Source organism: Theobroma umbraticum, unplaced genomic scaffold (genome assembly GCF_002168275.2).
Source record: "Theobroma umbraticum cultivar Fairchild unplaced genomic scaffold, ASM216827v3 scaffold_130.0, whole genome shotgun sequence".
Lineage (NCBI taxonomy): Eukaryota > Viridiplantae > Streptophyta > Magnoliopsida > Malvales > Malvaceae > Theobroma > Theobroma umbraticum.
In genome coordinates this window covers 2,649,314-2,668,873 of record NW_018397264.1, presented here as the reverse complement: position 1 = coordinate 2,668,873, position 19,560 = coordinate 2,649,314, and the positions used below count along the sequence as shown (strand labels likewise).

Below are 19,560 nucleotides of genomic sequence, written 5' to 3'. Positions count from 1 at the left end.
TCAGCAGCTCTGCTCCTAGACCACTTCTATTTTAGTGACACCTTGTTGCTTGAATTTCAGCCTTTCCTTGCGGCAAAGGGCCATATATGAACGCTTGTTTGCAATGGATGTAAGCCTTGATTCCGTCCTCTTCTTTCATATTCTTTCTTGGGTTTTTTCTTCGTCCTTTTCTCTTTTCCGGATTTCTCAATTTCAATACATAGAATACAAATAAATAGTACTAATATACTACCTATGTTACCAACATTATGCCCCGTTTCTTAATTCAATTTGTCATTTGGTTTGTTACCACCACCATGCAGAAAGAGATGAGAAAATATACTACTTTCCATTAACATTGCAACTGAATTAAAATATACCTAAATAGAAACATGATCAAGCACAAGTCCTGATTTCATTGGCTTCTGGCTTTACCAAACCAGTAAGAGTTTGAGGGGAAATTTAGAATCACATGACTAACAAAAACAAATTAAAGCTAAGTTGGATAAATTAGAATACCTTGAATTTTCAAGTGTGGGCTGAAACAAACAAAACAAAATGACCAATGTTCATCAACTTCTCAACCTAAGAGTCTTAACCCCAATGAGTATATGACCTGATATTCAGTACACAAACACATGACCTGTGACCTCTGTGAATACAAAAAGAGAATTTTCTGTCAAATATAATCCTAATTGGCCCCGCTACTGAAACAGGGATCCTCAAACTTACATTCTCATCATACCTTCCTTTCCCTAAAAATGTAAAAACTCATCTGAACTCTTGTTGCGTCCCTTATTCTTTCAAGGAAGCAAATACCTCTCAGGCAACCCCCCCACCCCACCCCCCACCCCCCCAAAAAGAATGATGTGTGCTATCTTTATTTCTCAAATATTGTGGGGTTCGACCTCTCATTCATAAAATTGATGGAAAGAAAGGAAAATGACCGAATGGAATAGAGGATGTATGACAGGATACAGAACTCACACTTGAGGGAATTCCCCATACCAAAAACCCAAGTCTTTCAACTATTTTCTACAATCAAGATTGCACAGCCAACCTCTGAAGATGCTCAAAGAAGACTTGTAAGCTTACATCATCTGTAAAGATCACATCAGATCCAGCAGCTATATCATTTGCATTATTGTATGTTGCTGAAGGGTTCAACTTTGCCAATAAAAATCGTGCCTGCGCGAGGAATCAAAAATAAGCCCCTTGGTATTGGTAAAATAACAATTCAAGAGTACCAGTTTAAGCCTCTAAAGTAAAACCGCTTTGGGAAGTAACAAAAGGGGGCTGGAGAGAGGGGGTGTTGTGTCACCAAATACCAGAAGCTCCAGTCATGGACCCAGACGTGGCAAGGCCACAAGCATGGCACTCCATCCTTTATTGTGGATTTAATTTCCCACAAGTGCCTCTTAAGTACACCGAAAAAGTCAATATTCTAACTGAAGGACAGGGATAGCTCAAGCCAGCCTTGCTTTTCAAAATCATTATCATGTAGAATAAATTTGCAAGATGACATTTCAAACTTAAAAACACAATCCATAGGCCACATAAAAAAAAAACAGTTCATAAGGTACCTAATCTACTGCTAACCTATTTAAACTTCACAATAAATATGAAACAGCAATAAAATATGGATATATTAACATGATCATAAGCTGATATAAAACTGTAATATAGGACTGAAGAAAAAGGTAGAGATGAACATCAAACTAGATTAACAGAAGAATATAATGATGGTATCATATCAGTGGGAAGTAAATGATATCAAAGCTAAACCCACAGAATGTACTATGAACCACAGATACTGAATTATCGAGCTAAATCGATGTAGCAATAAAACAAATCTGCACTGGTAACATTCACTAACATTTATCAAGCTTTTGAGAATTTGATGCAAAGAGTTCACAGCAAAGACAAACTAGATGCAACTGCACCATGAGTTTAAAATTAAATTGGGAGGACTAGGAATTCAACTTTGAACACACATTTGGTGGTGTGGCCTATTGCCTCAGCCATAGACCTACAAGCACCCTAATCTTATATCAGACAGAGAGACACAATTCCACATAACTACTCAGTTTTAACTACAACAAATGGTTAGCTTCATCATTAAATAATACTACAATTTTCTACTTTTCCAGTACTTTCCAGAATTTAACAAATTACTGTTTGGTAGGTTTAGTATCAGGTTATTTATTTGCTAATTCATTTTGCATGTTATTCGTACTAATTGATCCAAAGCACATTTAAAAACTCTACTCAATTTTCCTATGAATTGTGTTGCAAAATTTAATAATTACTCACTTATTGAAGCCATAAATTATATTAGCATCTATTTAAAATTGATGAAATGTAATTCAAAGGTAAATCAAGGACATATTTTTATATCTCCAAAAAAATATGTAAAAGAATTCGGTCTTTATGAAATATGCTAACCTGGGATCCATGCTGATCACACACAACCAATCTAGGGACAGGGAAGCGTTCCCGAATAATCACTAGGGCATCGTCTTGGGGTGCTTGCAAAAGCTGTGCAAATGCCTATTGAAAAAAATCTAGCTTTAGACAACAGAATCATTGACTGTATGAACATAGAAATGGGGTAGTAAACACTGGAATTTAAGCAGCATTAGAAACTCCATTGAGGAACAGGCAAATTCCCAACAATCCAAGAAAATATTGCAATTTGGAGCTCAACATATAATGGACGTTGCAAAACAAACATGCCATTACCATATATCTCATCCTAGGAAAAAGGCACCATGTTCCTCAATAAGACAAATTGCCAGTCTCCAGAATAAAAGAAGTGATAAAGAAGAAGAGACAGATCACATAGAAGAAAGTTAAAGTTCAAAACCAGCTACTAGGTTATAACTTATAAGCCAAAACAAGAGATCGGAAAAAGCCAAAGCAAATAGAAATATGATCAATGGAAAGTTCTTAAGCCAGTCGCTCAGGCTTTTAGAAGAATAACGAGACCAATTAAACCAGGTTAAACAGAGCCAATAGCCAGGTAAACATAGAACATATCTTATTGGCATCCCCTTCCTATAGCTTAGAGTAAGCTTTGCCAAATAAACATAAAATAGCAATTATTTAGCTTTTAAAAATGCAGAAGCATTATAAAGTATGCATAAAACACTTCATTAATCCTATAAACCGGTCCACTATATGATGCCAGGAATCATTTCAACAAGCACAACAATGCACCAGCCTTCCCCAGAGCATACTCAATTATAGGAATCAGAGAGGTAGCAGATTATTATGATTAATGTCCATAGGGCATGCTTAATCCAAGTCACTTGTGCACATTACGAATACATAACCATTCTAAATAAATCTTTACATCAAAACTCTAGATTAAGATAGTATGAACAAAATGAGCATACCTGGTGTTCAGGCTGATTCTGGTAACCCATGTTCCGCCACTGCGCTATTGTCATACCATGGAAAACAACAATACTGAAATATGAATCCAGCAAGAGAATACGATCAGCTGAAATGGAAGCCACATCCAATAATGCTGGTTGGGGCAGCGAATTGAATGAATATGATATTAATGATGGTTGGATCATAACAGCTGCATTTGTAATATTTTCCTTGTTTAATAACATGCGGAAATAGGCAGTTTCATCTGGACTGTTATTAAAAACCTGTCACAAAACAGGAAAGAAAGAAAAGCCATATATGAACATAGGTCAATTAGTTAAATATTATTAAAAGGGCAGGAAATTAGAAACAAGAAACAGTTACCTGTACAAATTGTGACCGCCGCAGATTAAACATAAACTGAGGAAACAACGAAAAACACGGATTTAATGTAAAAGATGATGGATCATCCTTCCGATAGTCACCAAATTTGGAACAAAGTCGAATGAGATTCCGATCTAACCACCGTGTGGCATCAAACCCCTCCTAAATGAAACAAAAATCCATAATTAGGCAAGGGGTTAAGCCATTAATAAAAAAGTGATTACATGCAACAGTTAAAACATGTTATTCTATTGGCAACGAGCCAGCAATTAATAGATAGAAAATATAACAAGGGGGGAACGTTGAGCTAGGAGAAAAGCAAGGAGAGAGAACTGCTAACCAGTAGGCAAGGTATTAAGAGAAAAAGTTCTTATGCATAATGTGAATAGAGAACGAGAGTAGAAATTATCAGATAAGCAATAGCATGGTGACCTAAGCAGCAGGTATTAGCTGAATAAATTATAGGTTAACAGTGTAGTGTCATTCAAACAAGATACACAACAAATGGTAGACAATTGAATGGAAGACTTTTTCAATTACCTCTGTCTCCATTTTCAGCGAAGTTATTCTTGCCATTACAACAGCTGCAGTCTCTTGATCAAAACCTTGTACTAGTTCCTACAATGGTTCAAAGTTAGCATAAACAATTCCAACAAACACAATCAATCATATGACTATTAGAGGATCCAGACCAAGACACACATGCCAGTGACATTTATACACATCACCTAACCTGCCATGTTGGGGAAAAAACCCCTCTTAAATACAACCAAATGAGACATTTCACAAAACACAAAATGGGATGAGATGGCAGAAATGAAAATGATAGCTTAGATGTTATTTCGACAATTACAAACAACCAAAAGTACAAAAATGATAAAATATAAACCAACCTCTGCACTAACAGCACTGTCTACCCATCTTCTTGTCACAGTAGTAACTCGAAGCATTGTTTTACCTTCAGGGTTTTGATAACTGCAATTACATAAACATCACAATCAAATAAGCAAAAGAACAAAGTAAAGAAACAAATCAAACATTATTTCCGGGTAATAAAAAGGACCCTTTTGATTAGTTCATGTCACAAACCTTGTCAGAAACTGCAAATAGAGTTGTGGATTTGCAGCTCCGGGAACATTTGATCGCTCAGTTGATGAAAGATCAAATAAAACCGTCAAGCAAGTACTCTTGTCAAGGCCACACATTTTCCACACTGTAGTGTTTCCCTCCCCAATGACTGTGTCAGCGACATTCGGTCCTTTCTGCAACAATCACAGTAATCAGCTTAAATCACCATAAATACAAGTTAACTAAGTGTACAGTTTAGAGTGAGAGGTGTTATTAAATTGTTAAATAGTCCAACCTTCTCCAAAGATGTGCAAGGTCCAATGACCCCCTGAATCTTGATGTCTTTTGAACAGTTGATCTCGAGCATGCCACTATAAAGAAAGATAAAAAATGAGCTTAAAATGAGTTTGAAATTTATACTACAGTCTAAAATAGTTGATATTTCAGGGTGCTCCAAACTATGCCATAGCTAATCATAAGTAACAGATATTGCATGTGGAGTTGTGGACACAAAAACTTAACCCAAAGCAAAACCAAATAGATTATTTCATGGGTACCCCATGTTATGGAGAGGTCATTTATGCCACATGGTAATGCTTACACCACTGTCAATAACACAAGCACTCGCATTTGCAACACTTAAAAAAACCTATAAAACCAACAGGGTAATGACAACAGAGAAATACTAGTGTTTAATCATTTTCATATATGCAGCTTGTGCAATTTGATAAATTTGTCCTCTGCTTCCTGCAGTAAAGCAAGGGCAGCAAGCTTTTATGTCTAAAATTTACATTCTCTAACAGCAGCATTACCTAGTGCAGAATGATATCCCAACTAAATTAAACGTGAACTGGGTGGTTGGTGCATCCAGAACTCAAGCAAATAACACAAGGACAACTAGAACCGGAATAAAAATGAAAGTTTACCAATTAATGATGCAACTATATAGTTATTTATCAATGCTCAAGAATAAGAGTAGAGAAACGTAAACTTAAAAAGTTCATCAAGAACAAAAACATTGGCATGGTAACAAGGACTAACTTAAAACATAGGCCAAGAGACTGTTCCCCATCCTCAAACACACGCTTGAAAGAGTCTTTGAATACAGAATGACCAAAACTTTCAGCTAGAACAACAAGGCCACCTGTTCTTTCAACTGCAACTTTCATTTCAGCAACCCCAACCTGAGAACACATGAAAACCCATAACACGATTACATACAGTTTACATTGTGAAGATTATTAACGTCTGAAATTATTAGCATTAAAACAAAATGTTTACAACACTGGTTAATGGAATAACCATTAGCATCCACAGTTGTTTATAACATAAAACATCTACACATAAGCCACCAATCAAATAAACAGTGAATTTTAAATGCAAGTGAGAAAGAGAGAGATGGTCTATAAAGTAAGAATTACATATTGGGTTGTTCAATTTTCCAAATATAATATAGGGCCCTTATATCTAATCAGCTTCAGCAGTGTCATCAATGCTTTAGTTTAATTCATGGGATTAATTAGAAGCCATAAAATAACCAAAAATTTGTCAATTAAATCAATGTCCTTATTAAGAGAGTGATACAACTTCTAACTAGTTCGGGCAGAATATGAAAGCAGACACATTATAGTTATCACTTGAGCATATAGAAGCAAACAAACCAAGATCTGTCATAGAAACAGATTTCTGAACAACAAAAAGAGTTTAAATATCATTAGCGAACCTAAAAGGTGGCCAAGACAAACCTGATCAAGTGCAGACGCAAAAAGGTCAAGTACATGACCCTGGCTAACCAGCTGTTTCGCAAGACCATCATAAAATTTGACTGCTTTCTTAAAATATGGGGCAGCATCTTTGTCAAGATCTTTATGGGAACGCACAGGATCTGACAAGTCTTTCGATACAATCTGCAAAAATCATATAATTAATTATCATCTTGAGAATGCCAATACAAATTTAACAAGAAGCAATTCTGAAATTAAAGTTGTTTGCTTAATCTCTATTTTCTCAGTTAAATCATTGTTGCATTTGCGTTATTCCTACCAGTAAAAGGTATTCAAGAAGGGCACACATCTCACACAAACAAACAGTAAAGTTAAGGCAATTAGCAATACAATGTCCATCTTATATGAAACTATACAGATTACATGAAATTTTGCCAAGAACTCTGGAGACAGAATGAAGGTACTTAATAGGAATAATGTTTATGAAATAGGGTTTCTCCTAGTAACAAAAATGCACTGACATTCAATGCTAATCAAACAAAAACCTAAACATAGCCCCATTTCCTTTTAAAACGAGCTCCAGTCATTGTTGCTCATGTGCTTCAGTTTAATTTGCCTCCAATTTTTATCAAATACCATCCCCAAAGAAACATGGGGCATAATGTTGTATAATGTTATATAATATTTAACCACAGAGAAAAGTAAAATGGACGGACATTAGTGATGTAACAGTGAATAGAACTTTCAGGGTTGCAGCAAAAGGTCATACTGATAGTAACAAACCATATCCATCTCAGCCATAACATATTATCCATATGCAACATCCATACCTATACTTCACATGACAAAACGAATGATAAATGCCATACTATTGGCTATTTAAATTTGCTATGTACCATAATTGTGGAATAGGTAAGAATTCAAAAGCTAAACAAAGAATTTAATGGCAATACCGTGCCCGGTCCTTCAGTACATGGACCACCAACCAAAGCAACAATCCTAGCACCAGTACCAGGCAAGCAAGCTCCAAGCAATCCTGCTGCAACACTCAAGGCCACTCCAGTGCACCTGGACGCCCTGTGCCCTGGTTGTACAGGCCATTGATCCGTTTGCAACTCATCCAACAACTACAATCAAATCAACCAACCACTTAATAGAAAAATTCAAACATTTAACAAATGAATTCCCACGACATATAAATCTAAACGCACCGAATTGAGCGTGTATTCGCAATCTGACGCGGGCAATAAAAACCGGTTAACGCCGGTATTTGTGTACCCATTTTGCAGGCCTTTTGGATACCCAGGGGTTGGCCGCCGCCCAGCAACACCGAGGCCCAACTGCTCTAAAACCTGCTCCTTGGAAATCTCCTTACTACCCCTGAAAACATAGACCTTCGACATATCCTGGAACCCCAATTCGTGGACCTGCGCCTGAGTGCCAAACGAAACAAAGCCGACAAGCGCGTGTTCCGGCAACAACCCAATCGCCTGATTCATCGCCGATTTAACAAACGCCAGCTCTTCCTCGATCATGCACGTGTCCAATACGAACACAAAAACCGGCGGCAATTGAGGTGGGCCGGAAGGGTTGTTTGGATCGGGATTCGCTTGGAGCGTGTATTGCACGGTGGTATATTGCGGGTAGAGTTCGCAAGGGAGGTTGGTTTCGGAGATCATGGCATAGTGAGGCGGAAAATGGTTACGCTGGTAACAGAACGGGCAGATCCAGATCTTGGCCGTGAAGTCCACGCGGGCGTAAGCGTTAAGCGCGGCGGAACAGGTCTTGCATCGTAGCGGAGCGTAAGGGAGGGTGGGAATGTCCGGGTTAGGGCGGATCGGAGCGATTGAAGCAGCCAACGGAATCACGCACTTGCTGGCTTCGACTTTGGTGCGTGGCCAAACGTTCCACGTCATCCGTACGGCGTCCACCCCTTCGGGATCCGTGTTCGCCATTTCCGACATGTTTGAAATTTATTTGAAAAAATTAAAACTTGTTATTTTTTTTGGTTTTTCTAATTTTTTTCGGGATAGATTTGATAAGTAATTTAGGAATTGAATGAGAATTCTGGGGTTTTTTTCCTTTTTTTTTTGGTTTTTTCCTGATTTTTGGGCGACCCCCAGGAGAAACTGGAGCGAAAGGGGTCACCGAGAGACAAGAGGATGGAGGAGTAGTTTTTTTTTTTTTTTCTCAAAAGAAAATTGAGAAAAGGGTTTGAGCTAAAATATGGGTATTTAAGGGGAAGAGGCCGAGGCCCTCGATGAACGATTTATAACTACGGGAGGCTATGCGCTTTCTATTCACATGTACCGATGCCATTGGACTTCTTTTTGTTTAATTTTAGTACCCAACAACAAAAAAAAGTCTCTCTCACTTTGTGCTTCAAGATTCGACAATCATTCATGTCATTGAATACTTGCTTAAGTTTAGCCCTTTTTTTTCTTTTGCATTTTGTCATTATATACAAACAGATTAATAGGTCAACATATAATTTTCACTAAAACTTAATTGCTAACTCTGCAAGACATCGGTGTAGGGAAAAGAATGAGAATGTTACCCTAGATATAGTCGGAATGACTGTAGAAAAAGATGGGTGGTCAAAATTCATGGAGAATGATTTGGACATATAAAGAGGAGACAATCGATTGGAGTTGTTAAGGCTATGTGATTTAACGGAGAATGTCCTGTCTCTAGATGGTTGAGACAGTTGCCAAGAATGCAAAAGTCCAAGCCGCTCCATGCTTTGTTATGACTAACTCCAAACTCGCACAAAACTAGTGCAATACGATCAGCAAGAGCTGGGTAGAAAAATATCCAGCTTGGGGATTTGGTTCAGAGCAAGGATGCAGAATGTATGGGATTCCCAGAAACAAAATAATTCAACACAACTCTATGACAAAGAAAGGAGATGGAGGGGTCTTTGCTTGTGCAGCCCAGCCAAGACCAATGGCAAACCCCCCCAACCCCCAATAACTGATACACTTTAAAAAATAAAATACTGACACTGGTTTTATCTTATGGAACCGCCAAAAACTGGTTGAAGAATGGCTCTGGTTTGCAGACTCAACACCCAAGCTTCATGGTTTGGGCCCTCTAAGGTTTGTTGTGTAGCCCTATTTTTGAAGAAAGAGGCCTTGGTTCTACTCAAAAGCAGTTCAGTTGGCATTGCATGACTTAAAAGGATGACAATCAGAAAATTCCTTTCAAAAGTTGATCCTTTACTTAAGGCTACAAGCATTTTGAATAATCTTTAATGCTTCTTCCACGTTCGATCGCATAATTATTCAAAGCCAGCAAAGTTTTAGCACTTTCAGGTTGGGGGGATACAAGAGAAGCCAATAAAATCGTGTTGTCCCCTTCACTATGTCTGAACCAACGTCAAGTCATTACTTCCCCCAGCAGCCAATCATGTTAACAGTTGGCACTGCTCTGGATCTAGTAATAATAGATTAGATCTGGCACGGCTAGGGTAGGATGGCAGTTTCATTCATGTAAGGCTTTTCTCTTTATTTTTATGCATACCTGTGACCTATTTGTAATTCAAATCTCAAAAAGAAAAAAAAATAATGCTTAAAAAAACTTACATTATTTTAAAAAATTCATATAAGTAAATAAATTTTTATATTTTTATCTTAAATCAAATAAATTTATATATATTTATTGAGTCAAATAAATTTTATAATTAATTATTAATTTAATTAAAATATTATTTATTATTTTATATTATATGATATTAATGTTATACTGACATCAGTTATTGATATATCATAATAAAGATGATATAAAACATAATCATATCGCATTTTGATCATTCATATCAGTATTTTAATTAATGATAATCAATCAATAAAAAACTTATTTGATTAAGAATAAAAATATAAAAATTTAATTAGAGATAACAAAAAAATACAAAATTGTTTAAATTTTCTTAAATAAATTAAGAACTTTTTTTCAAACATTATGCCAAAATAAAAATAAATAAATGCACATACATTTCATACCAATTGGTTTTCAATAATCACTATGCTCCACAACTTTCTCTGTCCCCCTCTTAGAATGCAAATTGTTTTATATGCAAAAAAAAAAAAAAAGGTAATATGTGAGGGTAGAGTTAGGTTTTGATAAAGATCTTATACTCTATTAGGTATTTAATTGATAAATAAAAATAAATAGGTAGACTCCTAATACAATTAAAAGATATAACAATATAATAGGTAAATTAAATGATACATTAAGAAGTAAACTTCTTATAATTAAGATAGATAGAATAAAATAAAAGGAAGGTAAAATTCATTAAATTTCACAAAATGGAAAATCATATTTTTTTTATTTATAACTTCAATAAATTTTATTTCATTATAAACAAAAATATATTTGTATATTTGGTTAATAAATAATTAAAATTTTGCAGTAGGACATGTATTTACTTTTTTTTTTTTGGAGATTTAATGCATGCATTTAATAAACACCTTTTAAGAACATGCTTTTAATTATTTCGATAACAGTTTTTTCGTAGCATTGTTATATTACAATAATCAATAACAGTTTTTCATCCATGACAATGAAGCTTGAGTTATAATTAATGTGATATTTTTTTTTGAGGAATTTAATGTGATATATCTGAATACAGTAAAAAGAAGGAACAAAAGTCAATGTTTTGCTAAGTGAAATACTTGTTAATATTCTATTCTAAAAACAAATTTTTTATTAACTCTAATATTGATAATTAATATGATAAGTTAAAAAATATATTTATAGCGAATCATTGATAATTATGGTTATATTAGATTTTATTTTTCAAAAAAGCTACCAGTGATATTTTAATTTGAATTTTTTAATCTAACAAGCTCTTAAATTATTTTAAAAATTAAATAAACTTTTATACTTTGATTATATTCAATCAAATATTTTTATTTTTATTTTAATTTAAATAAATTTTTATATATTTATTTTAAATTAAATAAATTATTCATGATTAATGATTAACTTAATTATAATTGATAATAATGTGACATAATAAAATGATTATATAATATTTTTCATTTTCTACATCAACGTCATATACATATAAAATAATAAATATAATTTTAAGTAATTATAATTAATTAATTATTAATTATTAGTATTTATTTTAGTATTATAAGCGAGAAATAAAAAAAGTGACTTATTGTATGAGATATAACTGTTTTCATCATGTAATCTTAATTTCAAGTTAATATATATACATAAAAGATAATTATTATTTTATATTTCATAAATTGTTAGTAACAAATTATTTTATCAATACAATTAAAGAATTATTACATATTATAAAGATATATTTAAAAATAATGATTATTAAAAAACGTGCAATAATATTCTTACTCCATTTATAAATTTTCATCAATAACTTAATAATATATAAATATAATTAAATTATTTAAATAGTGTTACTTGGACTGAAATTAAAAAAAAAAAACCACGCATCAGCGGATCCTGAAGGCCTAAATAGAAGCGCGAAGATCTAAAAGACAACGTCAAACGCTCTAAAAAAGGAGGGAGAATTCTGGAAACCCTCTTCAGTCTGTTAGCTTTTAGAACTCTCTAGAGTCTACGCTCCATAGCTCTCTCCATCTACACGTCAACTTTAAATTCCCCAAGACTCAGATCACTTTCTCGCATCAATCAGCAAACGAACAAACCTTCTAGCATTTGCCATTTCCTTTTTAGAAATCCTAAATTCTCACATTTTCTCTTAGCTTACCTTAGCGCATTTCATTAATGGAAGACGATTTTGAGGTCCCAACAGGGAGCGACATGGAAGAAGACGAGATGCACTACCCAGAAAATGAACCAGTTGACCCAATTGACCCAATTCTCAAAGTCGGTGAGGAGAAAGAGATTGGGAAAAATGGTCTGAAGAAAAAACTGGTTAAGGAAGGTGAAGGATGGGAGACTCCCGATACTGGTGATGAAGTTGAAGGTAATGGGTTTTCTTCATCATCTTTCATGGATTGATTTGTTGGTTAGTTTTTTTTTTTTTGAATTTTGGGTATTTTGAGTTGACGGATTTGTTGATTTTGATTCATTGCAGTTCATTACACTGGGACTTTGCTTGATGGAACCAAATTTGATTCCAGTCGGGACAAAGGGAGTACTTTTAAGTTCCAACTTGGCTTAGGTAAATGAGTTTATTTAACTGTTTTAAGTAAAATATTTGGCTTCATTTCCTATTGAAATTAGTTACCTCTCTATTAAAACTGGTTTAAATCTCTAATAGTTAATACTTTATCAGTTTCTGAAAATTGCGGTTTTGATGTTTTAGTATTTGGTCAAATATTTATGTATTTATTCTTGTAAAATTATATAGATAAGATGCTGACCTTACATTTTGAAATGCCCAACATTTTTGAATAATCCTTGCAACTTTCCTTTTTGATAAAAAGCGTTTATTGAACTTAGTAAGGTTTGATGAATTTTCTAATCATAAAAAATAAGTTGGATGATATGTGAAATAAATTTAGTAAATGTTTGTTTCTTAAAAAACTTGTTGGCATAAATTTTACAATTTTTCTAATAAAATCTGAAGATATTTATGTATTTAAGATAAGTTTTCTTTTTTAAAAGTTTTTCGTGTCTAACATGTAAAACTCTCTTTGATAAGATTAAGATTATTGTCTGGTACGATATGTGGAAGTTTTTCATTGAAGCATTGGAGGGAGATTATAGCTATGTTATTCAAGAAACTAACAAATTTTCTTTATTTATATTTTAGTTAACTATTTTGATAGCTAATTATTTATTTGTAACTGCATGAATTGGAAATGCTCACTTCTTTGTCGCCCTTAAATTGCAGGGCAAGTAATAAAGGGCTGGGATGAGGGTATCAAAACAATGAAGAGGGGTGAAAATGCCATTTTCACAATACCTTCTGAGCTGGCGTATGGGGAATCTGGATCACCTCCAACTATTCCTCCTAATGCAACTCTTCAATTTGATGTGGAATTGGTTTCTTGGAATAGTGTCAAGGACATATGCAAAGATGGAGGAATCTTCAAGAAAATACTTGTTAAAGGGGAGAAATGGGAAAATCCAAAAGATTTGGATGAAGCATTCGGTATGTTATTAATTGATCACCTCTTGCTGCTTAAAAAATTCAATTTTTTATGTGACTGTTTGCTGACAATGATTTTCTTATATTTATAACAGTTAAATATGAAGCTTGTTTAGAAGATGGTACTATCATTTCGAAATCTGATGGGATAGAGTTCACTGTTGGAGATGGTATGTGTGATTCCTTTTTATTATGTGTTCTCATTTATCTGAAATCAATTCTGCAAGCTCAAGTATGATGTTGAAATTTGTTGCAGGCTATTTCTGCCCTGCCTTAGCAAAGGCAGTAAAAACAATGAAGAAAGGAGAGAAAGTCTTGTTGACAGTGAAGCCACAATGTAAGTCGAACTCCTTTATGCCTTTATATTGGTTATGGCACACTATGAAACCTAACTGCTTCCTGTTTGCATTTTCAGATGCATTTGGTGAGGATGGTAGGCCAGCATTGGCCAGTGAAGGGGCTGTTCCTCCAAATGCTACCCTTCATATAACTCTTGAGTTGGTTTCTTGGAAGAGTGTTTCTGATGTCACAAAGGACAGGAAGGTCATGAAGAAGATCTTGAAGGAGGGAGAGGGTTATGACCGACCAAACGATGGGACAGTGGTTCATGGTAAGATGTCTTGGAACATTACTTTTCACTATAGTCTATAATTGTTTCAATGGTTTTTCAATGTATTCATAACTGTTATTTGCATTCTTTGCTAGTGAAATTAATTGGGAAGCTTCAGGATGGGAAGATCTTTGCGAAGAAAGGTCATGATGAGGAGCTCTTTGAGTTCAAAATAGATGAAGGTAATCATGGTTTTGGCATTAGGGTTCTTTTTGGAAGCTTTTTCTTAGCTTTCCCTCTCAATAAGATCTCGTGTATTTGAGTCTAAAGTTCTTTCTAATGTGGATGACATTGGTGACAGAACAAGTAATTGATGGTCTTGATAGAGCTGTGAAGACCATGAAGAAAGGAGAACATGCACTTATCACTATTCAGCCAGAATATGCTTTTGGTTCATCTGAATCACAGCAAGAATTGGCTGTTGTTCCTGCAAACGCAACTGTGTATTATGAGGTTGAGTTGGTCTCATTTGTGAAGGTTAGTGTGTATGTTCTCCTTTTAACCCTGTAGTACATTTCTACGCTGCATATGGGTGTTGTGTTGCCTACAGTCTAATAAGTTAATGATTGATTGCAGGAGAAAGAATCTTGGGATATGAACACACAGGAAAAGATTGAAGCTGCAGGGAAAAAGAAAGAAGAAGGGAATGCATTATATAAGGCTGGTAAATATGAAAGAGCATCAAAAAGATATGAGAAGGTATAGTTATGGACCAGGCACTTTCCCATTTATAAAATTCTTGAGACTTATTTTAATTGTGAGTTGACTATTTGGCAACAATGTGCAGGCTGTTAAGTTCATAGAGTATGACTCTTCTTTCAGTGATGAGGAGAAGCAGCAAACTAAGTTGCTAAAAGTAACTTGCAATCTTAACGATGCAGCTTGCAAGTTGAAACTTAAAGATTACAAGCAGGCTGAGAAGCTGTGTACTAAGGTTGTAGCTTTAATGGCATATGGATTTTGTCTTGACAAAGTGTAAATATTGATTCAATTGTGCTGACAGTTAGGCATGTGTGATTTTATAGGTGTTAGAACTTGATAATAAGAACGTGAAAGCTCTATACAGGAGGGCTCAAGCATATATTCAAATTGTTGATTTAGATTTGGCAGAGGTGGATATCAAAAAGGCTCTGGAGATTGACCCTGATAACAGGTATTTCCCTACTGCAAACAGTTGGCTGTATCCGAATGTGGTTGCTTTTGTGATTTATCTTAGCTATAGTCAGTACATCCTACCTTGTATTGTGGCATATGTGAGCTCGAGAACATATCTTGTAGAAATATTCTACGTGAGTGTGTGTTTTGCTGCAGTTGGGAATTAATCAAGTGCTGACTTGAATTTGAATAACGTTACTAAGAAGGACTAGAAAACTATAGTGAAAAGTACAAGTAGGATAAGAAATCCAGATGCACCATCTTTGGCATCATGTTTTCATCGGTAAGTTGTTTTATTCCAATTGATGTGATTGCAGTTGGAGTTAAACCTATGTTTGTGTTGATACTAGGGATGTGAAACTGGAGTACCGAGTCCTAAAGGAGAAAATCAGGGAGTACAACAAGAAGGATGCACAATTTTATGGCAACATTTTTGCAAAGATGAACAAATTAGAGCAAGTAAAGGGAGCAAAACGGGAGCCAACATCCATGGCCATTGACAGCAAGGCATGATAGCATTTGCCCCAATCCCCCTTTATTTTCCTGGATCCCTTCTCCCTTTTTTCCTTCTCAATGTTATTGAAGAGTGAAGGCAGAGTGCTCGTCCTAAAATTACCATAGTATAGTAAAGCTTAAGATAGTGCTAATCAGTTAAGTGTGAAAGGTCATGTATGATGAAGTTCTTCTAATGCATCTAATAAAGAAATCTTGTCTCTTTGGACTCTAAGCAGGTTTGCAGATTGCTGGTTATTTTGGTTTGCCTCTGTCTGATACTTTCCATGATCACATTCTTAACATGGCAAAAATGGTCAGATCCCCTTGTGGATCATGTGGTTATGTAAGCTTCGTGCCTGGGTTCATGTTGTATTTGCAGTTGAACATAAGTAGAAATCATCTTAACCACTTTGTATAAGTCGTTCAAGTCGAAGATGATAAACTGTACTACATATATACATTGTGGTGCTAGCCTGCCATCTGAATTTCAGGATATGACATTGTGGTTTATCTTGAGGAAGATGTTTCCTCTTCATTTGAAAGAAATGTAGTTTCATGTGATTGACATTGTAACTTGACATCTCATCGTATTAAGATATTAAAGTTGCTCTATGTTCACAATTGGCGGTGAATCCGCCCTGGAGGCCTCAACAAGTCCTGTCTAGTCCTGACGCCCAAAGGTGAATGCTTGCATGATTGCCTGGGCAATGTTTTCCTGATGAAGGTTACAAAAGCAACAATTCTTGCATGGATAATGTTTTTGTAAAAAAAGGACCAAACACCAAGTATATCAAGATTTATAAATGAAAATCGATTTCAAAAGCCATATTTATTCGATATTCTATTTGTATCATTACTATTTTCGGATAATTTGGTATTTACCATTTGCCCCTTATTAGGTATATAATATTGATAGGCTTGATTACAAATGATAGATGCAAAATCTTCCAAAATATTTTTGTAGGCTTTTTTCATAATTTAATTTTTAGTTGAAGACATCCTCACCTAGAAGTGCAAAGTTCAATTTTTTTTTTTGTTTTAAATAAAAAAAGGGTTTATAATATTGATAAGGTGGTGTTGGGATGAATAATCAAGTCCTGAAGGGCAGATGGCCCATGCTGGATCCTATCCGGCCCGTCGGCCCATGAGTACCGGGCTCTTTGCCCGACAGATTTTCTCAGATGACCCAGCGAGTGTAATTATCTGCTCCATTTCCATATGCGTGTCTCTCGACACGTGTATCTCCAATTAACGTGTGCTTCTACCCAAAACGCTGGACAACTTCAAATCCCCTACAACCCATTCTATTGTCACAAAAATTCCAAACCCCTACTCGAAATTGCCAAATCCCTCTTTAGATATGCAGGATATCATCATACGCCACGTGGGTGAAATCCATGGGATGTCCAGTCTAACAATAAGTGAAGACAGTTCACACGTGATAAATACGGAACAAAAAGAAGCTCGACGTTTAACGGTCTGAGTAGTCGCTTTTGATAACAGACGTAAGGAGACAATACAACGGAAAAGCGGGGGTTCTCCCAAAATCAGAATTTTCTCGAGTACAAATCAAAATTTTCTCGACCTTTCTTCTCCTTTTTCTAGACAAAAATAGGTTTTCTGGTGATCCAAGCAGGGAAAAATGCTCTCCTTGCAGAGCGATCCTCGGCTGCAACAGTACCATCATAGCCAGCAGCTTCAACAACAACTACAGCAGCAACATGTTCAGTTGGTTCCATACAACGATGACTCACTCAGTCTGCACTCTGATTTTGGAGGCGCAGTTGCTGCTGCTTCTTCTTCTTCTTCTGCTTTGGTTAATCTCAAGCCCTCTCAGGGTTTGGACTCCCATGAAGGTTTTTTTTTTTTGTGCGATTTTTTCATGCTTTTCTTTTTGGAATTTATTTTGTTTTCCAGTTCTAGGGTTTTGACCTCAATGTCACTCTTTTAGATTCCTGTAAAAAGATATACTGATATATTTACCTGTGATTGTGTTTCTAAATTTTCCCTTAAAAGAATATTCTGGAAAGAAAATAATTTTCGGTTTTGGGCGTTCTATTTGTAAATAATTTTACTCTTCCGTTGGCTATTACTTTTGCCTACTTGCGTTTCACTTCTGAGAGGAAAAAATAAACGTGTATTTGGGGATATCAAAAGAAAATAGTATAATGTTTTTTGTAACTTTAAAATTTGAGAATAGCAAGATGATTAATTTTACATTATATGGTGCAATTATATGTGAATGGATGTCGCATTTTAGCCATGTGCTTATTTTTAATCAAAGATGAATTTGCTTTTACTGTTTAGTAACTGCTAGGAAGCAAGTAGTAAAATTAACAACGATGAAGAGACTTAATTAGGCGACATTTCTTTGAAAGTTATTTCTGTTTTAGGATTTGTGAACGGTCTGCTATTATTTCAGATATATGTACAGAGATATTTATGTTCATGTAGGTTCTGTTATAGCAATGGTTGTGTAATCCACCTATGGTTGGTATGGTCTTTTGAAATTAGAAACTTGTATATCCTGATCTTGAAATGACATCCTGAGTTAAACACTCTATGTTCATCAGTTAGATTGGGCCTTTTCATGCAGATGGCCCTGGCAAGCTTCCGTTTTTCATACAATTAATTGAGGAATTCTTGTGTTAAAATTAGCCTTATAGAGATTGCACCCCCTGTTTCCACTTTTAATGGATAGGGGACATTTCTATCAGGAAATAACTTTTAGATTTCACAAGGTAACATGACTAGCCTGTCATGTGGCAAGAACTAGATGAATGACTGAGAATAGCGATTAGAAAATGAAAGTTGAACACAGATGTGATGCCAGAATAGTGAGATAGGGCTCTTTTCAGTTCACAAATTTAAGCGATGCCTCTTTTCATGATGGAGTCACTGCCATCCTTCGTCTTTAATTTAAACCAATTACAAAATATCAAAATTCTGAAACTGTATAAGTTTTTGGCTTTAATGATTTATTTAAATCAGGACCTGTATAAGTCTCAGGGTTCAGCTTGATTAGTGGTTGAAGATTTAGTCATTTCATGATAAGGTAGCTCATTTGGCCTGGGTAGGATAGTGATCAAATATTAGAATCTCATCCATTGCATATATTAACTACGTGCTTTAGTATAACACAAGTCATTAATTGACTATTGCTAAAATAATGCTAGTAAGATAAGGGAGGACCTTTTTGTCTTTCACCTTGTTTGTTGACGTATACTGCGGTTAGAGGAGAAGAAAGTTAACAGGGGCAGACTTGGTAGGTTCCTACTGTAAACTAAATGTGCTACCACATACTGTCTACTACTGGCAGTAAAATGTTGACTTAAATGGGTGGCACATAGATTATGCCATTGTTGTCAAGGCATGATCCTAGGTGCAGTGTAAATCAAGTAAAGCCCTTGCACACCTTTGGTGAGGTGCCTTTTATAGGCACATGCCTTATGTGCCTAGGTGCGCTTTTTTTAAGGAAAAAGCAACAAAAAAGTGTGACTGACTTCTTGAATTAAGTGTACTTTGGTTTCTTTAGTTTTGATTACTTTTATCAATTTTTCTTTTAATTGTCAGAAAGGATAATTTTAGCTCTCTTTACAAGAATTGTGATGTCTTTAGTTAATTATGATCATTATTAATCTTTGGAACACATAAACAATGGAATGGAGTCAACT

At 35.1% G+C, this 19,560-nt stretch overlaps 3 protein-coding genes across 4 annotated transcripts in view; 2 read left to right on the top strand and 1 right to left on the bottom strand.

Moving 5' to 3' along the window:
• Positions 1 to 858: 858 nt before the first annotated feature.
• Positions 859 to 8,779, bottom strand: LOC110421080 (protein transport protein SEC23 E-like). Its single transcript, XM_021434549.2, has 12 exons — positions 7,745 to 8,779; positions 7,487 to 7,660; positions 6,555 to 6,716; positions 5,851 to 5,993; positions 5,105 to 5,180; positions 4,831 to 5,003; positions 4,635 to 4,716; positions 4,282 to 4,359; positions 3,742 to 3,903; positions 3,378 to 3,641; positions 2,425 to 2,529; positions 859 to 1,167 (listed from the first exon to the last, which is right to left on the bottom strand). Exons 1-12 carry the CDS (start codon positions 8,495 to 8,497, stop codon positions 1,021 to 1,023), a joined length of 2,319 nt encoding a protein of 772 aa, XP_021290224.1. The 5' UTR covers positions 8,498 to 8,779; the 3' UTR covers positions 859 to 1,020.
• A 3,252-nt stretch (positions 8,780 to 12,031) lies between these two features.
• LOC110421206 (peptidyl-prolyl cis-trans isomerase FKBP62-like) lies at positions 12,032 to 16,504 on the top strand. Of its 2 annotated transcripts, XM_021434724.2 has the most exons (13): positions 12,032 to 12,495; positions 12,607 to 12,693; positions 13,369 to 13,629; positions 13,722 to 13,796; positions 13,883 to 13,963; positions 14,042 to 14,236; positions 14,332 to 14,418; positions 14,538 to 14,713; positions 14,813 to 14,935; positions 15,024 to 15,170; positions 15,262 to 15,389; positions 15,742 to 15,898; positions 16,123 to 16,504. In XM_021434724.2, the coding sequence occupies exons 1-13, from the start codon at positions 12,294 to 12,296 to the stop codon at positions 16,231 to 16,233; spliced, it is 1,830 nt and encodes a 609-aa protein (XP_021290399.1). In that variant the 5' UTR covers positions 12,032 to 12,293; the 3' UTR covers positions 16,234 to 16,504. The 2 variants fall into 2 exon arrangements, with proteins under 2 accessions (XP_021290399.1, XP_021290400.1); XM_021434725.2 differs by lacking the exon at positions 16,123 to 16,504 and having other exon boundaries at positions 12,033 to 12,495; positions 15,742 to 16,118.
• An 876-nt stretch (positions 16,505 to 17,380) lies between these two features.
• LOC110421393 (putative UDP-N-acetylglucosamine--peptide N-acetylglucosaminyltransferase SEC) overlaps positions 17,381 to 19,560 on the top strand; it is a 12,575-nt gene continuing 10,395 nt past the window's right edge. The window contains exon 1 of the mRNA XM_021434989.2: positions 17,381 to 17,742. Coding sequence (XP_021290664.2) covers positions 17,529 to 17,742 — 214 coding nt within the window. The 5' untranslated portion in view covers positions 17,381 to 17,528. The remainder of the gene's footprint in view (positions 17,743 to 19,560) is intronic.